The sequence below is a fragment of the Rhinatrema bivittatum genome, chromosome 3, assembly GCF_901001135.1.
Source record: "Rhinatrema bivittatum chromosome 3, aRhiBiv1.1, whole genome shotgun sequence".
NCBI classification, from domain to species: Eukaryota; Metazoa; Chordata; class Amphibia; order Gymnophiona; family Rhinatrematidae; genus Rhinatrema; species Rhinatrema bivittatum.
This window is the reverse complement of record NC_042617.1, coordinates 416,166,446-416,185,474: the sequence shown is the minus strand read 5'-3', so window position 1 is coordinate 416,185,474 and position 19,029 is coordinate 416,166,446. Positions and strand designations below refer to the sequence as shown.

Below are 19,029 nucleotides of genomic sequence, written 5' to 3'. Positions count from 1 at the left end.
AACTAGTTGTTTACAGATCTCAGATGGACAGTGATTGAGCAAGTCACCCCCTCTCCCGTGGGTGGGGGGAGGTTACTTAGTAGCTCAATTGAATTTCTGTGTATATTGGATTTTTTACTCAATATCCAGTTTCCCTGTTTGGGCTTAATAAGATGATAGATTGGAATTCCATTATTTGAGCCTTTTGTGCATGGTTCGTCAAAGATACTTCTCTGTAGGATGGGCTTGCTGACATTCTGACCTGTCATATTTAGTTAAATGTCTGTCCTTGATTGGTTAGTGGTTATACTTCCATTTTTTTAAATGGCTTGCTAGTGCCATTTATCCAGAGACGCTGTTGCACTGAAGTTATCAATAGAAAATGGATATAAACGTGGACATAATGTAACTCCCCTGATGCAGAGTTTGCAGGAAACATGGATTAATGTTGGAACGAACCTTGAATATTCACTAAATAGTTGAAATATTTATTTTTACATGGTGATAGTGAATGTTCCAAAATAATCACCAAGAATTTTTGCATTTAAAATTTTTTCTAAAAATTACTTTTGGATCTATCATTACACTTGAAACTTGTATTAGCATTGGCTTCTTGGGTTCACTGTATGATACATAGACATATGTCTGGACTAAGTTTTGATAGATTGGGATCCTTTTGGTAAACATGACATTCAGTGTGATATCAGCTAATGTGAAAAGCCCACTAATATTTGGAACCATATAGTGTCTTATCTTGCATTTAAAAAAGGGAAAAAAAAACCATTTAGATCTTCAAAATGTCCACTGGAGGGATTATATTAACATTTTGGACCAAGCAGATTCCAAGCTCATTAGCACTACTTAGGATGTCTTCAGATGGCAAAACAAAATCTGCAGGCACCAAATATTTAAGGTCTTATCACACTTTACCTCATTAAACTATAAAAACATTTACTGAATATAAAATAAAAGCTGTGTCAAACTAATTGTTCTTAAGAAGTTGTGCCTGCTTATATAAATTATAGCCATGTACCACAACACTAAAACCTCTGTTTGAAATGTTATCGAAACATATAGCAGCCACTCACCATTGTTCATGACTTATACTCAACCAACCAATGAAATCTCTAAATGAATCGTATTAAAAGATAGAAAGTCAAAACATATCAATTATTTTTCAATCAGTAAGAAGCTTTGGGCCCTGCTATATATATATATATATATATATGTATATACACTTTAAGGCATGTGTGTTCACTTGAAACTACATTATACAAATTACATCTATGGTCACATGCATTATCTACAGTATAAAACAGGAGTTTTGGCTAACAGTGTTCTAAAATTATGAATCACAATTCAGCACCTATTACTAGTAAGGCAACAGCAGTATCTCATACTACAATACTACCTTTTTCCCCCACAGTCTATAGCAGGGTCAGTGAAAGCCCAGAATTATTTAAAAAACAAATCTAGTTTGTATACAGATTTCCTAAGATGGCTGCACTGGTTAAGTCACACAAATTGCATTATTCTAGCTAGAAATAGTTACAGTAGCCAAATAGAATATCCGAGCACAACTCTTATTGTGCTTACAATCAAGATGTTTTTTGTTATCCAGAATATCAAAATGGCTGTTCAGTTCTGCAGTCAATCCGTTCTTTGTTTCCTCTGTTTCACATTATTCTCCAGGAAAGTAAAGTTGTTTGTGTGCCCATTCACAGTGCTCACAGACCCATTCTGACACACTTTCCTCTGGATGGATGCCCTCTTTGTATAGGTCTAAAATAAAAGATACAATTAGATAAGTAGCAAAAACATTTCCTTTAAGGTAAGTAAACAGAAAACCATGAGTCTTACCAGATTTATAACTCCCAAGCAATATGATCGGCACTGCTTGGATAGAACAGAATGAAGCTACAGCTCATGGGAAATCTTTTAAACTCTTGTTTTGCTATGAAACGTAACTCAAAGATGGAACATAAATTGCCATGCTGGGTCAGAACAAGGGTCCATCAAGTCCAGACAAATACATTTCCTTTGTTTTCTTATGGTACTTCACGAGAGTATGAAGAACACCAGCTAATGATCAGCCCTTACAATCAAAGCTGAGTTTATTTGGTGCTGGTAACATTACATTAATACCTCAGAGTGGACAGTATGCTAGTGCACAGGATTGAACTCCCAAGATATTCACAGTACCATATGTCTGCAGCAAATGGACTACCAGCAGCAACTATGAGACCATAAACTCCTCTTTTTAAAAATGTATGCTTGGTAGTTTCTTGTTGTTCCTTAGGCTTCCAGCTCAACTGGAATTAAAATATTGAGCTATAGTGCCATGAGTCTTTCATTTGTGACTACCCTCTTCCCATTTCATATCCTTTCCCCAACTCACTTACAGGCCCATACAGTAAAGTTCGCGGGAGAGCCAGCGCTCCGAGGAGAGCGCTGGCTCTCTCAACGCGTGCCTAGGCACCTCTCCTGGGCGTGCGATTCACTATTTAAAATTAGGGCCCGCGCTAATAAGGAGGCGCTAGGGACGGAAGCAGATGCTTAATTTTACTGGTGTCTGTTGTCGAACCCGCAGACAGCCATGGGTTCGGAAAACTGACGCTGGCAAAATTGAGCATCCGTCTTCCAACCCGCGGGCAGATTTTTTCTGCTTTTCTGTTCACTTGCCTGGTGCCGTCTGAAATTAACTCCTGCCTTTGGCAACACGCTATTTATTACCCCTTACTGTATAAGGGGTAATAACAGCGCATCAAAAACGTGCGGCCAAACGGGGGCTAACTGTGTGCTCGGCCGAGCGCACCATACTGTATTGGCCTGTTAAGTCTAGTAATTGTAACGAGTCTTTGGCTAAGGGCTCCAAACAAGGACTCCTTCCAGGACCATGCAATCATGGGCCCTAAATCCAATTAAGTGTCACTGCTGCACAATGACAAGGGCTCCCACACTCACGGAATATGAACACTGCCTCTGCAGAATCCCTGTCCCAGCTAACTCAAAGAGTAGAAGACCTGACCCACGAATGAAAGCCAAGTCCTCCACATGGAAGCGTTTGCCACTGAGTCACCAGGCTGATCCCTTTTCAAATATTTCTTTTATATAGTACTTCAAAAGCATGGACTCGACTTCTAAATGTTATTTTAGATACGAAGTTGCATCAGAAGCCTTCTTCCAACCATTATAATACAAAAGAACTGGAATGAATGACATGCATAATGTGCAAAAAGCAAACTGGATTTGATTAATGGAGACAGCTTATATATTCACAACCACCTTTGGAAAGTGACCACAGGTTCATTTACAACATGCTTAAAAAAACCCCAAAACAAAACCAAAAACCCACACATTGCTCCTCATACCAACCAAACCACATATACATTAGTCACCCTTTAATACATGTATCCACAAATAAAATCCTGTTTCATCTGGAGTTTCAGTTAACACTTCTGGCTGAATTACCTCAGAAAGCTCAAGTAGTGGTCAAAGGTTTGGCAGCTAGGATTCAATGCCAAGAAACGCAGTGTCATGCATCTGGGGTACAGAAATCCCAAGAAGTTCTATATGTTAAGGGGTGAGAGATTGATATGCACAAACAGGGAAATAATTTTCAGGGGGTATAGGAGCTGATTTGAAGGTGGTGAAGCAATGTGACAAGTCAGTGACTAAAGTTAGAAGGATGCTGGGCTGCACAGAAAGGTATGCCAGCAGGAAAAAAAAAAAAAAGACGATGATGCCTCTAATACAGGTCCTTGGTGAGGTCTCACCTGGAGTAATGTTTGGTTCTGGAGACCATATCACTAAATGTGCATGGATCGGGAGAGGGACCTAGGTGTGTTAGTGTCTGGTGATCCGAAGATGGCAAAGCAATATGACAAGGCGATAGCTAAAGCCAGAAGAATGCTGGGCTGCACAGACAGGAATAAACAATAACAAAAAGAAGGCGATAATGCTCTTGTTCAGGTCCTTTATGAGGCCATACCTGGAATACGATGTTCAATTCTAGAGACCGTATCTCAAAAGGGTTAGACAGGATGGTGATAGTCCAGAAAAGGGCAACCAAAATGGTATGGGATCTGTATCAGACTGAAATTTAAGTTCTGTGAAAGTCATTTTATCTCATATTCTTGTGAAATTTGGGCTCTGAAAACTTTGTACCATTGTATAAAAGGAACTTCACATACTAAACATTTATTTACAGGATAAGTCGCCTATCATATATTCCTAGGCAACATACAATAAAAATCAGGATAATCACATCTATAACACAAACCATAAAAATTCAACTTAATAAAAAAAATAAAATAAAGGAACAAAATTGACATATTCCCACCGGCTAATCTTAAGAATAAAACTAAAAAGAAAATAAATTGGGAAATCACTGACCCTGCTCTGACAGTATAGCTGGATCTAATTTAAAACCTGTAAATAATGGTACCTTTTATGCTATTAGGATGAGTACAACACAGCTGACAACAGAAGATGGGAATCAAAAACCCCCACACTGATGTGTGTGTAATAGAGGGTATATATAATGTGTGGTACTGACATTTTCGGCAGTATTTTTTTTTTTTTTTTTAAACAAAAATATCAAATCACTTTGAGCTAAGATGCTAGTATAGTTCTATAAGAACACATTTTTATAAGCTTTTTTTTCCTCTTCTGTTCCTGTCTGAATATGCTACATTATTTGTCTAGCTTTTCTGGTATCTCTCAACAATTCTGTGTGTGGTTGAGACCTGTAAAGCAGGGAGGCCCATGCGGCTGCTGGTGGACCTCATCCTACCGGCAACCGAATAGGGAAGCGTGTTACTATTATGCTGTGTGCCGGTCGCACACAGCAAGAAGATCAGTGGTGCCATGGAGCTCATCCCACAACGGCCTGAAGAAACAGTCACACATCCAGGTGCTCCTCCTCCTTCCTTCCTGGCCCTGGAAGAAAAAGTTGCTGCAGCCGCGCGGGCAGGAAGGAGGAGCAGCATCGGCCACATGCAGAAGAGAAGCAGCATTTGTGGCAGGGCCACCGCGGATCCCACCTTGCAGCGGCCCAAGAAGAGGAGGTCCAGTAGCAGGGCCGCTGCAGATCCCACCTCACAGCGGTCCGAGAAGATCAGGGCTACCGCGGAGTCCATCCCACAGCGACCCGTGAAGAGACGGCCCAGAGATGAGAGACAGGATAGGCCCTGTAGTGTGTGTGTGTGTGTGAGAGAGAGTGAGTTGAGAGATTGTGTTGAGAGAGAGCTGAGAGACTGTATGTGGGAGTGAGAACCTGTATGATCAGAGAAACAGCATATGAGAGAGCCTGTGTTTGTGTGAGACAGCATGTGAAAGTGTGCTTATGTATGAGAGAGCATTTCAGTGAGAGCTGTGTGTGACAGCATGTGAGTGTAAGAGCCTGTGCATGTGTGTGAGAAAGACCATGTGAGAATGAAAGCCTGGAATGTGTGTATGTGTGAGAATGAGAAACTAAGTGTGTGTTTGAAGGAAGAAAAGACAAGTGAATAGAGAAGAAACAGGGAAAAAGCAAAATTGCTTACCTTGTAATAGGTGTTATCCCAGAACAGCAGGATGTAGTCCTCACATATGGGTGACGTCATTGATGGAGCCCTATTGCGGAAAACTTTCTGTCAAAGTTTCTAGAAACATTTGACTGGCACTCTGAGCCCACTGAGTATGCCCAGTATGCCATGATATTCTCAGTCACAGGGGTCTCCCTTCAGTCTCATATGTAGCAATAAGCTTTAGCAAAAATAAAATAAAACGTATCGGACCCAACTCCGCAGAGTGGCGGGTGGGTTTCGTGAGGACTACATCCTGCTGTCCTGGGATAACACCTATTACAAGGTAAGCAATTCTGCTTTATCCCAGGACAAGCAGGATACTAGTCCTTACATATAGGTGATTAGCAAGCTATAGGCTGAGTCATTTTGTAGTGAAGCAACATTGCAGGATTGTTGGTAAAAATGAGGCAGCCAAAATTCACAGCAGGTTGGATGTAGAAGGAGTTGGGATTATACTGGAAACAAGTTCTTTAAGACAGATTGTCCATAGGCTGAATCTTGTAGTCCTTTGTCCAAACAGTAATGAGCTGCAAAGGTGTGAAGAGAACTCCATGTTGCCGCTTTGCATATATCGAGGATTGGCACTGAACGATAGTATGCTACTGAGGTTGACATTGCTCTTACTGAGTGCGCCTTTACTCACCCTTGGAGAGGAAGGCCTGCTTTCTCATAGCAGAACTCTATGCAATCTGCTAGCCAGTTGGAGAGAGAGTGTGTTTGCCCACTGGATTTCTTGGTTTATTTGGATCAAAAGAAACAGAGTTGAGTGGATTTCCTGTGGACTGCAGTGCGGTCTAAGTAATATGCTAGTGCACGTTTACAGTCCAAGGTATGTAAGGCCCGTTCCCCTTGGTGAGTATGAGGCCTTGGAAAGAATGTGGGCAAAACTATGGATTGGTTCAAGTGGAATTCCATAACTACTTTGGGAAGGAATTTTGGATGTGTACAGAGAACCACTCTTTCATGTAGGAATTTTGTATAGGGTGAGTACATGACAAGTGCTTGTAACTCACTAACCCTTCTAGCCGACGCAATGGCTATAAGGAAGATAGTCTTCCATGTGAGAAATTTAGGATCACAGGAAGTCATGGTTTCAAAAGGAAAATGCATGAGCCTTGTTAAGACCAGATTCAAATCCCATTCTATGACAGGTGGTCGAATTGATGGTTTAAGATGAGTTAAACCTCTCATAAATCTGATGACAAGAGTTTGTATGGATACTGGTGCATCTCCCATCTTGATATGGTAAGCTGAGATTGCACTTAAGTGTACTCTTACAGATGAGGTCTGGAGACCAGAGTCTGAAAGATGACAAATAGTCTAGTAGAAAAGGTGTGGGGCAGGAGAAAGGGTCTATATGTTCTTTTGCGTGCACCACAAAGTAAACCATTTCGAAGAATAATTCTTTCGTGTTGAAGGTTTACGTGAAGCTATAAGTACTTGAGAGACATTGGTTGAAAGATTGAGTGGTTGAAGATCAAGCTTTCAACATCCATGCTGTCAAGAATAGGGATTGAAGGTTGGGATGGCGCAACCAACCCTGATCCTGAGTTATGAGAGTGGGAGCTACACCCAGGCGAATTGGTTCTCTGATCGAGAGGTCTAGAAATATGGGAAACCATACTTGTTGAGGCCAATATGGGGCTATGAGTATCATGGACCCCTTGTCTTGTTGGAGTTTCACTAGAGTTTTGGTTATGAGCGGTATTGGAGGATATGCGTATAGAAGGTCTGAGTTCCAAGGGCGAGCAAAGGCGTCCTTGACTGGCTGGTGTTTCTGTCTCTGCAGAGAGCAGAATCTGTCCACTTTGTGATTCAGGTGTGATGCAAAGAGGTCTATTGTTGGTCGTCTCCAACGCTGGAATATCCTGATTGCTATTAAGGGATCCAGGGACCACTCGTGTGGTTGGAACTGACAACTGAGGCGATCTGCAACTATGTTGTGGATGCCCGCTAGATAAGATGCCCGGAGAAATATGGAATGTGTCAGGGCCCAGTCCCAAATTTGTGCAGCTTCTTGACAAAGGAGATACGAGCCCGTACCTCCCTGTTTGTTCAGGTACCACATGGCTACTGCGTTGTCCGTTTGAATCAGAACAGTCTTGTGTGAAAGGCAGTCCTTGAATGCATGCAGAGCATAGCGTATAGCTAGAAGTTCCAGGAAATTGATTTGAAATGTTGCTTCGAGTTTTGTCCAGGTACCCTGGGTTTGGAGATTGTCTATGTGAGCTCCCCAACCTAAGGTGGATGCATCTGTAGTTAAAGCGATCTGTGGGACTGGTTGTTGGAAGGGCAGGCCCTTGCGCAAGTTGTCCTTGTTTGCCCACCACAGTAGAGATGACCATAGCTGGTGGGTTACGTGAATTGGAGAGGACAGTGGTTGAATGGCTTGGATCCATTTTGATCTTAATGTCCATTGGGTTATTCTCATGGCTAATCTCGCCTTAGAAGTGACATGAACCGTGGAGGCCATGTGGCCCACCAAAGTTAGAAACTGATGAGCCGTCGCTTGTTTCTTTGAGTGTAGCGAGTTTGCTAATAGGGAAAGTGTCTCTGCCCGATCCTCGGGTAGAAAGGCTCTCGAGAGGATGGTGTTCAATTCTGCACAGATGAATTGAAGCAGGTGAGATGGGACTTTTGATAATTGATGAGAAACCCCATCGAGTGAAGTAGAGTAATTGTTCGGTTGAGAGAAGTTGGCGCTCCTTGTTGAGATTGACCTCTGATGAGCCAGTCGTCTAGATAGGGGAAAACGTGGACACTTTCCTTGTGTAAGTGTACTGCTATTACTTCCAGGCATTTTGTGAATACTCTGGGAGCTGAGGCTAGTCTGAATGGTAGGACTCTGTACTGAAAATGTTGATGACCTACCAGGAAGTGCAGATACTTGCGATGAGGAGGGAATATTGGAATGTGTGCGTAAGCATCTTGTAGATCCAGAGAATAAAGCCAATCTCCTGTTTGAAGAAGGGGAAGCATGGTGCCTAAAGAAACCATCCTGAACTTTTCTTTTTCTTCAGAAACTTGTTGAGATTCCTGAAGTCTAGGATGGGATGTAGGCCTCCGGTTTTCTTTGGAATGAGGAAATAACGGGAGTAGAAGACTCTGCCCTGCTGAGTACGGGGCACCGGTTCTACAGCTCTGGCTCTCAGAAGGGTGGATAATTCTGCTTGTAGATGAATTATGTGAGTTTCATGTAACGAAAGAGGCTTTGGAGGAGAGTCTCTTGGAGTTGAGAGAAAATAGAGTTGGTAACCTCGAGATATTACTGAGCGTACCCATTGGTCTGTTATCTGTAACCACTGGTTGTAGGAGGAGGAAACTCTGCCTCCTACTTGCAGGTTCGGTTTTGGATTGTGGAGATGGCTTTGGTTTCTGGTGGTGGCCTCAAAAACCTGCAGCCGGTCCAGTCTGCAGTGGCGGTTGAGGCCTAGCGGCTCTAGGCTTTCTGGGTTGAGATCTTTGTTGCGGACAAGAAGATCTACCCCTGGATGCTGGTGGATAATATCGTCTCTGCCTGTAGAAAGGTTTTCTAGTTTCTTTCCTTGGTGGACGGCGAGACATTGATGAAGAGGACTCTTGCGGAACTGACGACAGTTGGCGCAATGTCTCTGTGTGTTCTTTTAGTTGGGCCACTGCATCTTGAACTTTCGACCCAAAGAGGTTGTCACCTATGCAGGGCAGATCCACCAGCTTCTCTTGTACCTCAGACCTAAGGTCAGAAGCTTTTAATCATGCCCAGCGACGTGCACTGATTCCTGATGCTGCCACCCTTGAAGCTGTTTCGAAGTTGTTGTAGGCAGCCCGGACTTCATGCTTTCCAGCTTCAAGTCCCTTGTGTATTATAGCCTGAGCCACCTCCTGGTACTGCTGAGGTAGGGAGTTGGAAAGTTCCTGCATCTGCTTCCATAGATTCCTTTGGTATTGCGTCTTATAAAGTTGATAGGACGCTATCCTTGAGTTTGAGTATAGCTCCTTGGAATACTTTTCTCCTCAGAGTCTAGGAATCTATGGTCTTTTCCAGGTGGAGTAGAGGAGTGAGGTCGTACTCTTTTGGACTTCTTTTGAGCCAACTCAACCACAACAGATTGATGGGGTAACTGACTTCTGGTAACCAGGAACATGTTGGACAAGATAGGTGGTATCCACTCTTATTAATAGGTGGAACCGAACATGGATGTTCCCAGAGTCTATGTTGCAACTCCAAAAGTACCTCATGGACAGGAATGGCCAGTACCTCTTTTGGAGGATCCACGAACTGTAAGACTTCTAAAGTTTGCTGTCTCGTGTCTTCCTCAGACAGTACGTTGAATGGTATTGTGTCTGCCATGTCCTTTATAAAATTCGAAGGACAAGCCCTCTGGTGGAGATTTCTTCCTGCCTTCCGGAGGAGAAGGGTCAGACATGAAGCTTTCTGATGAAGAATCAGTATGCTTGTCTTCCCACGAGTCATATGGCGCTTCCCTGGAAGGAGAAGTGGGAGAAGATCTCGGAAGAGATGGAATCAGTGGCCGAAAATCCTGAAGGCCCTGGCTGTGGATCATCAACAGGTCTCTGTCCAGGAACAACACCAATAGGTTTAGTTGGGATAGACTTTGGTGGAATAGCACTGACGAGGGCGTCGAATCTATCCATTAACATTTGGAATAAAGCCAATTCCGGTTGACCTGGAGCCCCAGGTAGTGGCATCGGTGTCCTTGGAGATGGTCCCCGGCATAGGCGTTGGCATTAATGGTCGATGCTCTTGTAGCGCTTGTAGCACCGGCTTGGCAGATAAATCCGCTCAATTCCTCCGTGATAGCTGATGCAAGCAGAGCAGCTATACGTGGTGGCGGTGGGGGCGTTATTGGTCCTGCCACAGGGCCCTGTGGAGGTTTGATGGCTGGCATCTCGACAGAAGGTGAACGCCTCGGTGTTTCCTGCAGGCAAGGCCGCTTGGCTGTCGACTTCTCCGGGGATAGCAGAGATTCCTGAATCAATGGATGGCATGTCGATGATTCGATCGATGCTCCGACGTTGACTTCGTCAATGCCATGGATGGGGTCGGTGATAAATTGTCCCCTGAACCTTCCGGCTGGCGTTTTTTTAAGTATCACTTGTTTCGAAACTCCGGCCAGAGATGACTGAGTGGACGTCGATGGAGAAGGTAAAAGTTGAAGATGGAACAAGTGTTCCATCTTTTCTTGTCGCACCTTCCGACCTTTAGCAGTCATTTCAGCACATTTTGGGCAAGATGTTACATCATGATTTTGACCCAAGCAAAGTACACACTCGAGGTGTGAGTCCGAAATCGACATGGTCCAATTACATTTGGGACATTTTTTGAATCCCTTGGCCATCATACAGTCGACAGCCGTCGATGTATATGTGAAGAAAAGATTTTGTACACAAATGAGTCGAAATGAGAATATTTCACTCACTGGCCGGTGGTAATGAGGGAGACCCCGATATGGGAGAGAAATTAACTTTTTAAATCTGATTTTTAGTCAGAATTGTGTGAGAATCTCACAGGCTCCTGCTCCGCGATGCCAAAAGCAGCACGGAAAAACGAAGACTGAAGGGAGACCCCTGTGGCTGAGAATATCATGGCATGCTGGGCATGCTCAGTGGGCTCAGAGTGCCAGCCAAAAGTTTCTAGAAACTTTTACAGAAAGTTTTCTGCAATAGGGCTCAGTCAATGACGTCACCCATATGTGAGGACTAGCATCCTGCATGTCCTGGGATAAAAAAAAGACCCTGTAAAAGAAATTGGCAAAAGGAAGGTGGAAAAAAAAAGCCTATGACCAACTGATTAGAAAATTTAAGATTAGACAGCAAAGGTAAAAAAACAAAGGTAAAAAAACAAACAAAAACATTTTTTAATTTTTAGTGATTGGCATGTTATTTTTGGGAATGTGCAAGAGTAGCACTTTCTCTATGCTGATCTCGCGATGTATGAGATCAGCATGGAGGAACTGGAAGCCCCGCAAATTTTTAATACCACTGGGCCTGCACAGAGGATGCAGCACAATGGGCTTCAGTGCCAGCAACAGTGATCGGCATCACCCCACTAGCCATGGGGCAGCAGTGACAGTGGCAGCAGAGGAATGAGAGAGGCTCTGAGGCTGCTGGCAAAAGAAAGAGGGCCTGCCTTCAGTGTATGCATGTGTATGAACTGTTGCCTGCCTGGGGGTCTGTGTGTGTGCGTGACAATGAATTGTTGTCTGCCTGGGGAGTGGTGTGAGAATGGCTGGGAGCCCTGCCTGGGGGTCTGTGTGTATCCAGGGATACAGAGCTTGTGTGGGGCATGAGGGGAGAGAGAGGGTCTTAGAGCCTGAGTGTCTCAGTGTCTGTGAGAGAGGTTTTGTGTGTGTGAGTGTCAGTGTATGTGTGAGAGAGAGCATGGACATGCGAGTATGTGTGAGAGAGGATAAAGTCTGCGCCCCCCCTAACCCTAGACCAGGGGTCGGGAACCCATGGCTCTTTTGAGGGCTGCATCTGGCTCGCAGACAACTGTCGCCATACTTCGCGGTTCCCCGCTGACCCAGCTGCTCCCCGGTCCTCCGCCGCCCGGGCTTAAAATGCTGTCAGCCCGGGCAGAACGCGGCAGGACAGCTGGAGTCAGCGGCACCGGCGTGCTCTCTTCTCCCCCCCCCCCCCCCCGGCGGCCCGGAAGAGGAAGTGGAGAGCATCGGGTGCCTGCGCGGGAAGAAGAGACCACACTAGCGTGGTCTCTTCTTCCGCGCAGGCACCCGATGCTCACCACTTCCTCTTCCGGGCCGCGGGGGGGAGGAGAAGAGAGCACGCCGACTGGAGTCATCCGGGTGCCTGCGCGGGAGTCATCGGGTGTCAGCCGGGTGCCAGCGCTGGAGTCATCGGGTGCCTGCGCGGGTCTTCCCACGCAGGCACCCGATGCTCTCCACTTCCTCTTCCGGGCCGCGGGAAGAAGAGAGCACGCCGGTGCTCTCTTCTTCCCGCGGCCCGGAAGAGGAAGTGGAGAGCATCGGGTGCCTGCGCGGGAAGACCCGCGCAGACACGCTAGTGTCCGACGGGAAGAAGACTGCAGCGCGGCTCGGAGGAAAATTAAAATCTTCAACCGCGGCCGATGGGACTCCGCCTTCGCCTCCGCGAGGGCTGAAAATGAAGGAGGTTAGCGTTGGGAGGTGGCTGCTGCTGCCGCGAGTTCCCGGGGGGGGGGGGGGGAAGGTGGGAGGGGGAGAGAGAGAGTGAATGAATGAGCGAGCAAGCATGTGTGTTTGAGATCCTGTGTGTGTGAGTGAGAGATTGCATGTATGTGAATGATTGAGAGCCTGTATATGTGAAAGAGAGTATGTCTGTGATTGAGATCCTGCCTGTGAGAGAGAGAGCATGAATGTAAGTTTACCATTGGGAACCTGTATGTGTAAGTTTGTAATTGAAAACCTGTTTGTTTGAAAGAGTATGTGTGTATGATTGAGATCCTTTGTGTGTGAGAGAGATCATGTGTATGTATGATTAAGAGCCTGTGTGTATAAGTAAGAGAGAGATCATGTGTGTCTGTGTCTGATTGACAGCTGGTTTAGGTGATGGAGCATGTGAGTATGTGATTGAGAGCCTGTGTTTAAATGAGAGAGAGAGACCATGTGTGTCTGTGTGATTGAGAGCTGATTTAGGTGAGGGAGCATGTGAGTATGTGATTGAGAGCCTGTGTTTAAATGAGAGAGAGAGACCATGTGTGTATGTGTGTGATTGAGAGCTGATTTAGGTGAGGGAGCATGTGAGTATGTGATTGAGAGCCTGTGTGTAAATGAGAGAAAGAGAGGACATGTTTGTAAGCATGTGAATGAGAGTCTGTGTGTGAGAGAAAAGACAGCATGTATTTATGTGATTGAAAGCCTGTGTGTGTGTAAGCGTGAAAAGATAGACAGCATGTGTGTAAATGTGTAATTAAGAGCCTATATAAGTGAGAGAGAAAAAACATTTGTATATGTGAGTGACTGAGAGCATGTGTGTATAGGTGTGTCATTGAGAGCCAGTGTGAGAGAGAGCGCTGGTATGTGACAGAGAGGAGAAAGTTCCAAGCAAACCACCCCACCTCCTGCTAATTCAGAACAATCTCAGGACACCTGGATATCAAACGTTCCCAGGTATGCAGAGCAAAAAAATTTTTGTATCCTTATTATTTTTCATTACTGGATCTTTGTGTCTGCTATTTTGAAATATTTTGTTGGTATCTGGAAATGTTTTATATGAGTTTTTAATTATTGGATATTCCACTCATCAGCTGTTTCGAAATATGTTCTTTTTGTTAGTACAGTTTTACTGCTGATGATTTTATATTTCTTGATTTGTTTTATAAGGATGTGTGATGTTTCTTTTTTCCTTTGTTACACTGCATACAGAGACTCTGGCTTGTTGCAGTTTCCAATTCAGTTTTTGTCTGCATGCTTCTTGTTATGCGTTTTGGTCTCTTTATTCTATGTTAGGTGAGGGACAGCACGTGATTCAGGTGAGGTTTTCTGCTGGCGTGTAGTTTCTGTGTAGGATTCTATAGCAGCCTGACTTGGTCCGTTTTCCTAATAGGAGATGTATTGGTGTCTTAAGGCCTGGTGTAATATTTTCAGAGACTTATTGTACTTTAAAAGTGTGATCTTACATAAAATGCACACATTTACTTGTATTTAGTTTTAAACGTATTGTATGGCTTTCATGGAATTACATTTTAAAATATGTGGCGTTTATGGCTCTCTCAGCCAAAAAGGTTCCTGACCCCTGCCCTAGACTATCAAGAAATTCCAAGGTATGGCCAAGCAGGGGCTTTTTTTTTTTTTTTAATCCTTATTAGTTTTAATTTTTGGGTGGTATTATATGTGCTGTTTTGAAATATTTTATTGGTGCTAGGGAAATTTAAAAAAAAAAATATATATATATATAACTTTAATTAATAGAAGTCATTCTATTTGTCAGTAGTTTTAAAATATTCTTTCATTAGTTCTGTTTTACCATTATAAAAAGATGCTTTATGTATCTTGACTTTATTTTATGAGGAACGGTGGTTCTGTTTTTCCGTTGTTACATCCTAGAGTCTGGCTTTTTGGGGTTTCCATTTCAGTTTTTGTCTGCATATTGCTGGTCCTTTATGCTGTATTTGGTGAGGGTCTATCTCTGCTCTATGCATGTGACCAAGTTGAGAGATTCTGATAGCATACAGTATCTGTGTAGGGATGTATAGCAATCAGGTTTGTTTTGTTTCCTCAGTAGGTGGTGTATTGGTATTCTAGGACCAGTGTAATATTTACCCTTGTTTTTTCACAGGTAGGGTTCTTGTTGTTTGAGTCCTTGGTGTTACTGTTACTCAAAATCTATACAGCAAATCTATCATAATATATCTTTTTTGCGGGTTTTTGTGTTGCTTCACGTCTGGCAGTGGAAGGTATTTCTGCTATTACTGTGAGGCGACACCAGAATTTGAAAATATCTTTTTGTGTGATGAGCTATAAGGGAAACATCCAAGCTCCATTGTTGGGGGAATTTCTGGGGATGCACAGAACTGAAGGTGCAGGGCTTATATTGACATTCTGTCCCTTCCTGTATGCATTCCAGACTTCATTCTCATAGCCATATAGAATTAGTTGAATGAGGCCTTCAAATAATTTTAATAGGAGTTTTCAAGAAGTGTGAAACTAGACAGCTTTTTAAAATTATGCAGAGGATCCTTTTGGACTTTAAGACTTTTTTTTATAGCCAATTTTGAAGCAATAGGCCATGCTATGGAGATCGGTGTGGTATGAGGAAATGTCATTTAGCCCCCCAAAAAAAGGTCTTCTGTCTAGACACATCATTTATTTTCTGTGACCTTAGGGGGCCTTTTAGTACAAGAAGGATGGTGGTGGTGGGGGGGAAGGGGGGTGCTGGAAAGGCACACAAATGCATTGGTCCCCAGGCGCCGGAGACCCTCTGTATGCCACTGGCAGGAGTCCTATGGTGCCGCTGGTGAGATCAGGACCACTGGCAGCAGAAGTAGCCCATCCGGCAACGCATCCTCAAGGGCTGGCCCCGTGGTATTCAACACTCGTGGTGCTAGCACTTCCTGTATTCACATCTTGTGACGAAGGAAGTGCTACAACAGTGCTACATTACCTCAGGGCCAGCACATGAGGAGGAGCTGCAGAATGGTTACTCTCCACAAAGAAGGAACAGGCTGACAGCAGCAGCAGTGAAGGAGGACTGATCCATGGATGTGTGTGTGTGTGTGAATGGGAGCCTGCCTGGGTAGAGAGCGAGACAGTCTTGACTGTGTGTGAGTGACAGAGAATGGGTGCTGCAGGTGGATTCCAACCTGCCAGCAGCTGAAATGAAGATGAGGGCCTGACTCTGCTGGTAGATCTCAACCAAAGAGCTAGAGATGCCTGCGGGTTTGCCTAAGAGGGAGCGTATGTGTATATTAGAAAGAGAAGAGAAAGTTTGTGCATTCCTCTCTCACTAATACATGACAATCTCAGGGTGATTGGAAATCAAAGTACCCAGGTATGGAGAGAGTGAATTTTTAAAATCGGTTTTAGTTTTATTTTTCAGGTGATATTTGATGTGTCTGCTGTTTTGAAATATTTTATTGGTGTTTGGGACATTTAAGAAAAAACTTGTGTATGAGTTTTTAATATTTGATCTTTTATTAATCAGCTTTTTTTGAAATAGTTTGTTTTTAGTATTATGATTATGTATTTATTTTATTTCTTGATTTTGTTTGATGTTTGAGAAATCGTGATGTTGTTTTTTTCATTGTTGCACTGGCTTCTTGTGGTTGCCAGTTCAGTTTTTGTCTGAGCATATAATTGCTATGGAGAAGGGCTACCAAAATGATAAGGGGAATGGAACAGCTCCCCTATGATGAAGGACTAAAGAGGTTAGGACTTTTCAGCTTGGAGAAGAGACGGCTGAGGGGGGATATGATAGAGATGTTTAAAATTATGAGAGGTCTAGAACGGGTAGATGTGAATCGGTTATTTTCTCTTTCGGATAATAGAAAGACTAGGGGGCACTCCATGAAGTTAGCATGGGGCACATTTAAAACTAATCGGAGAAAGTTCTTTTTTACTCAACGCACAATTAAACTCTGGAATTTGTTGCCAGAGGATGTGGTTAGTGCAGTTAGTATAAAGGTGTTTAAAAAAGGATTGGATAAGTTCTTGGAGGAGAAGTCCATTACCTGCTATTAAGTTCACTTAGAGAATAGCTACTGCCATTAGCAATGGTAACATGGAACAGACTTAGTTTTTGGGAACTTGCCAGGTTCTTATGGCCTGGATTTGCCACTGTTGGAAACAGGATGCTGGACTTGATGGACCCTTGGTCTGACCCAGTATGGCATTTTCTTATGTTCCTATGTTCTTATTTCTATTTTATGATTGCTCTATTCTGTATTTGGCTATGGTCTGTTTATGTTCTGCATGTGTGACTGAGGTGAGGCATTCTCCTAATAGGAAGCGTATTAAAGTTTTAGGACTTTCGGAAGAGCAAGCCCATACCCAACACACATCACAATAGGCCTAATAGCGTATGGGTTCCAAGTGTCTTTTCTGCTGGGATTTCTGTTTGGCGTCAAAGCAGTGCATATAAATATAATTTAAGTGATATTTTTACCTCAAATACTGTACTTTGATATTTTTCATGTAAAATATAAATGCATAACTCTTTACTGTGTGTGGAATGGGGTGGGGGGCATTGTGCAAGGCTATAAGGTTCACCTAAGGTACCTAATACCCTTGCTCCAGCCATGGGTTCGGGTGTGAGGCGAATAGTGTCAGTTTTAGTTTGAATCACTGAAGGGTGCTGGGCTGAAGACAGAGAATGAACAAACAGTGTGTGTGTGTGGGGGGGGGGGGGGGGGGGGAAGAAGCACAGTAATTGTTTGCACAGGGCAGCAAAAAAGCTAGCACCAGCCCTGGGGCCTGACTTACTAAGCTTCCCCCCCTCTGTCCACACTCCTTTAGACACAGAATGGGAAAATCAGGCCCTAAAGAAATTGAGGCATACCTTGGAGGGCTGCTGACTCAGATTGAGAGAAAATTTGTCAAAACCCAGTATGTACATTTTAAGAGAAACACAGCTATCAAAAAGAAAAGGTTATAGTATGACAACCCTTGCAGCCTGTTGAACTACCTCCCATTGTAAAAATGTTTATTTAATGTAAATATCTTTATCTAATGTTATCCTCTCCCTTTCTTCTCTACTCCCAGTTCTAGTACCTTGTTATTTGTAACTGCTTCCTCCTCACTAATAGGTTACTCATTTGTTCTTTGTACACCCCTGTTCTATGTAAACCGGCATGATGTGATTGTATCATGAATGCCGGTATATAAAAATTTTAAATAAATAAATAAATAAATAGAAAAATGTGTTTACCTGAATGTAGAAATTTGTGAATAGGATTATTAGAGAAACCATGTAACAGTTCTGGAAATACAGCCAACCCAAAGGAAACCCACAGGGCCATACGATAGCACAGCTAGTTTGAATCATTGTCAACCCAAACTGACTCTGAAAATAAATTAAAAGTGGCACAATAATTACAGAGGAACATATGTTTTCAGGTAAATTATGTAATGGAGAAAAACAAGAGTCAATAACAGCAGACACAGATTAATTTATTCCTATATCACATTTGCTTAATGTCAGATAAGGTTAAAATGCACTTTATACACACAAGTAAATGAGAGCTGAAAACAATATTGCAGTTTTTGGTTTTTTTTTTTAAAGCCCCTATAAAAAAAAAAAACAACAGGAAATATATTCTAGACATGTTTAGCTAGAAATGCTTCCCCAATAAGCAAAGAATGGGCAAAATGTCTTTGCCATGTGGTCTCTAGAACAACCTGCACAGCATCTACTGCTAAAGCCAAAACTCCAAAGGATTTTGGGACTGAACACATTTTCCACAGGTACCCTAACCCCCATAAAATACCTAGGGACCAGCACTAGGTAGAAACAAAATAAAGTTAATGTGGCATCAAAGCGAAGAATAAAACTACAGGCAAAAAAACACTGTCAAACAGTGCTCAGAAGTTTATGGACAGTGAAACATTTTTATAGAAAAAAAACCTTTAGGTACCAGGAAATATTCTTAAGAGCTGGTAAAAAATATTGTAGCTTTTCCCCCTACTTGTTTGAGGGGGGAAGCCACAAACACAGACACTTTTTTGTGTTTTGCCCTTCCCTTTTCCCCAGCCGTCATCCATGTCCTCTCTTCTGCAGCTGAGGACAACTGCAATCCCTCCCCCTCCCCCCTTGCAGATAAGCACGTGGGTGACCTAGTACTCAGGTTTTCTCTAGCCCTGCCTCTGCAGAAATGGAAATACTGAGAGTTAACTGGAAAATTCTGTGTGATCAGATGCTCAAATTAAATGCCAGCTTTAGAGACAAATGAGATTGCTTTGACAAGCAAAAGTTGGAGGGAGCCAAAACAGGAATTCTACAAGAGCTCTGTTAAAACATTGTCTTTTCTCTTTCAGCTCATTATGCAAGG

General features: G+C 43.2%; 1 protein-coding gene across 2 annotated transcripts in view; it reads right to left on the bottom strand.

The window, feature by feature from the left end:
- Positions 1-240: 240 nt before the first annotated feature.
- ELOVL5 (ELOVL fatty acid elongase 5) overlaps positions 241-19,029 on the bottom strand; it is a 124,428-nt gene continuing 105,639 nt past the window's right edge. For both annotated transcript variants that reach the window (XM_029595714.1, XM_029595715.1), the window contains exons 7-8: positions 17,910-18,044; positions 241-1,761 (exon numbers count right to left, since the gene is read on the bottom strand). In XM_029595714.1, coding sequence (XP_029451574.1) covers positions 1,630-1,761; positions 17,910-18,044 — 267 coding nt within the window. In that variant the 3' untranslated portion in view covers positions 241-1,629. The remainder of the gene's footprint in view (positions 1,762-17,909; positions 18,045-19,029) is intronic.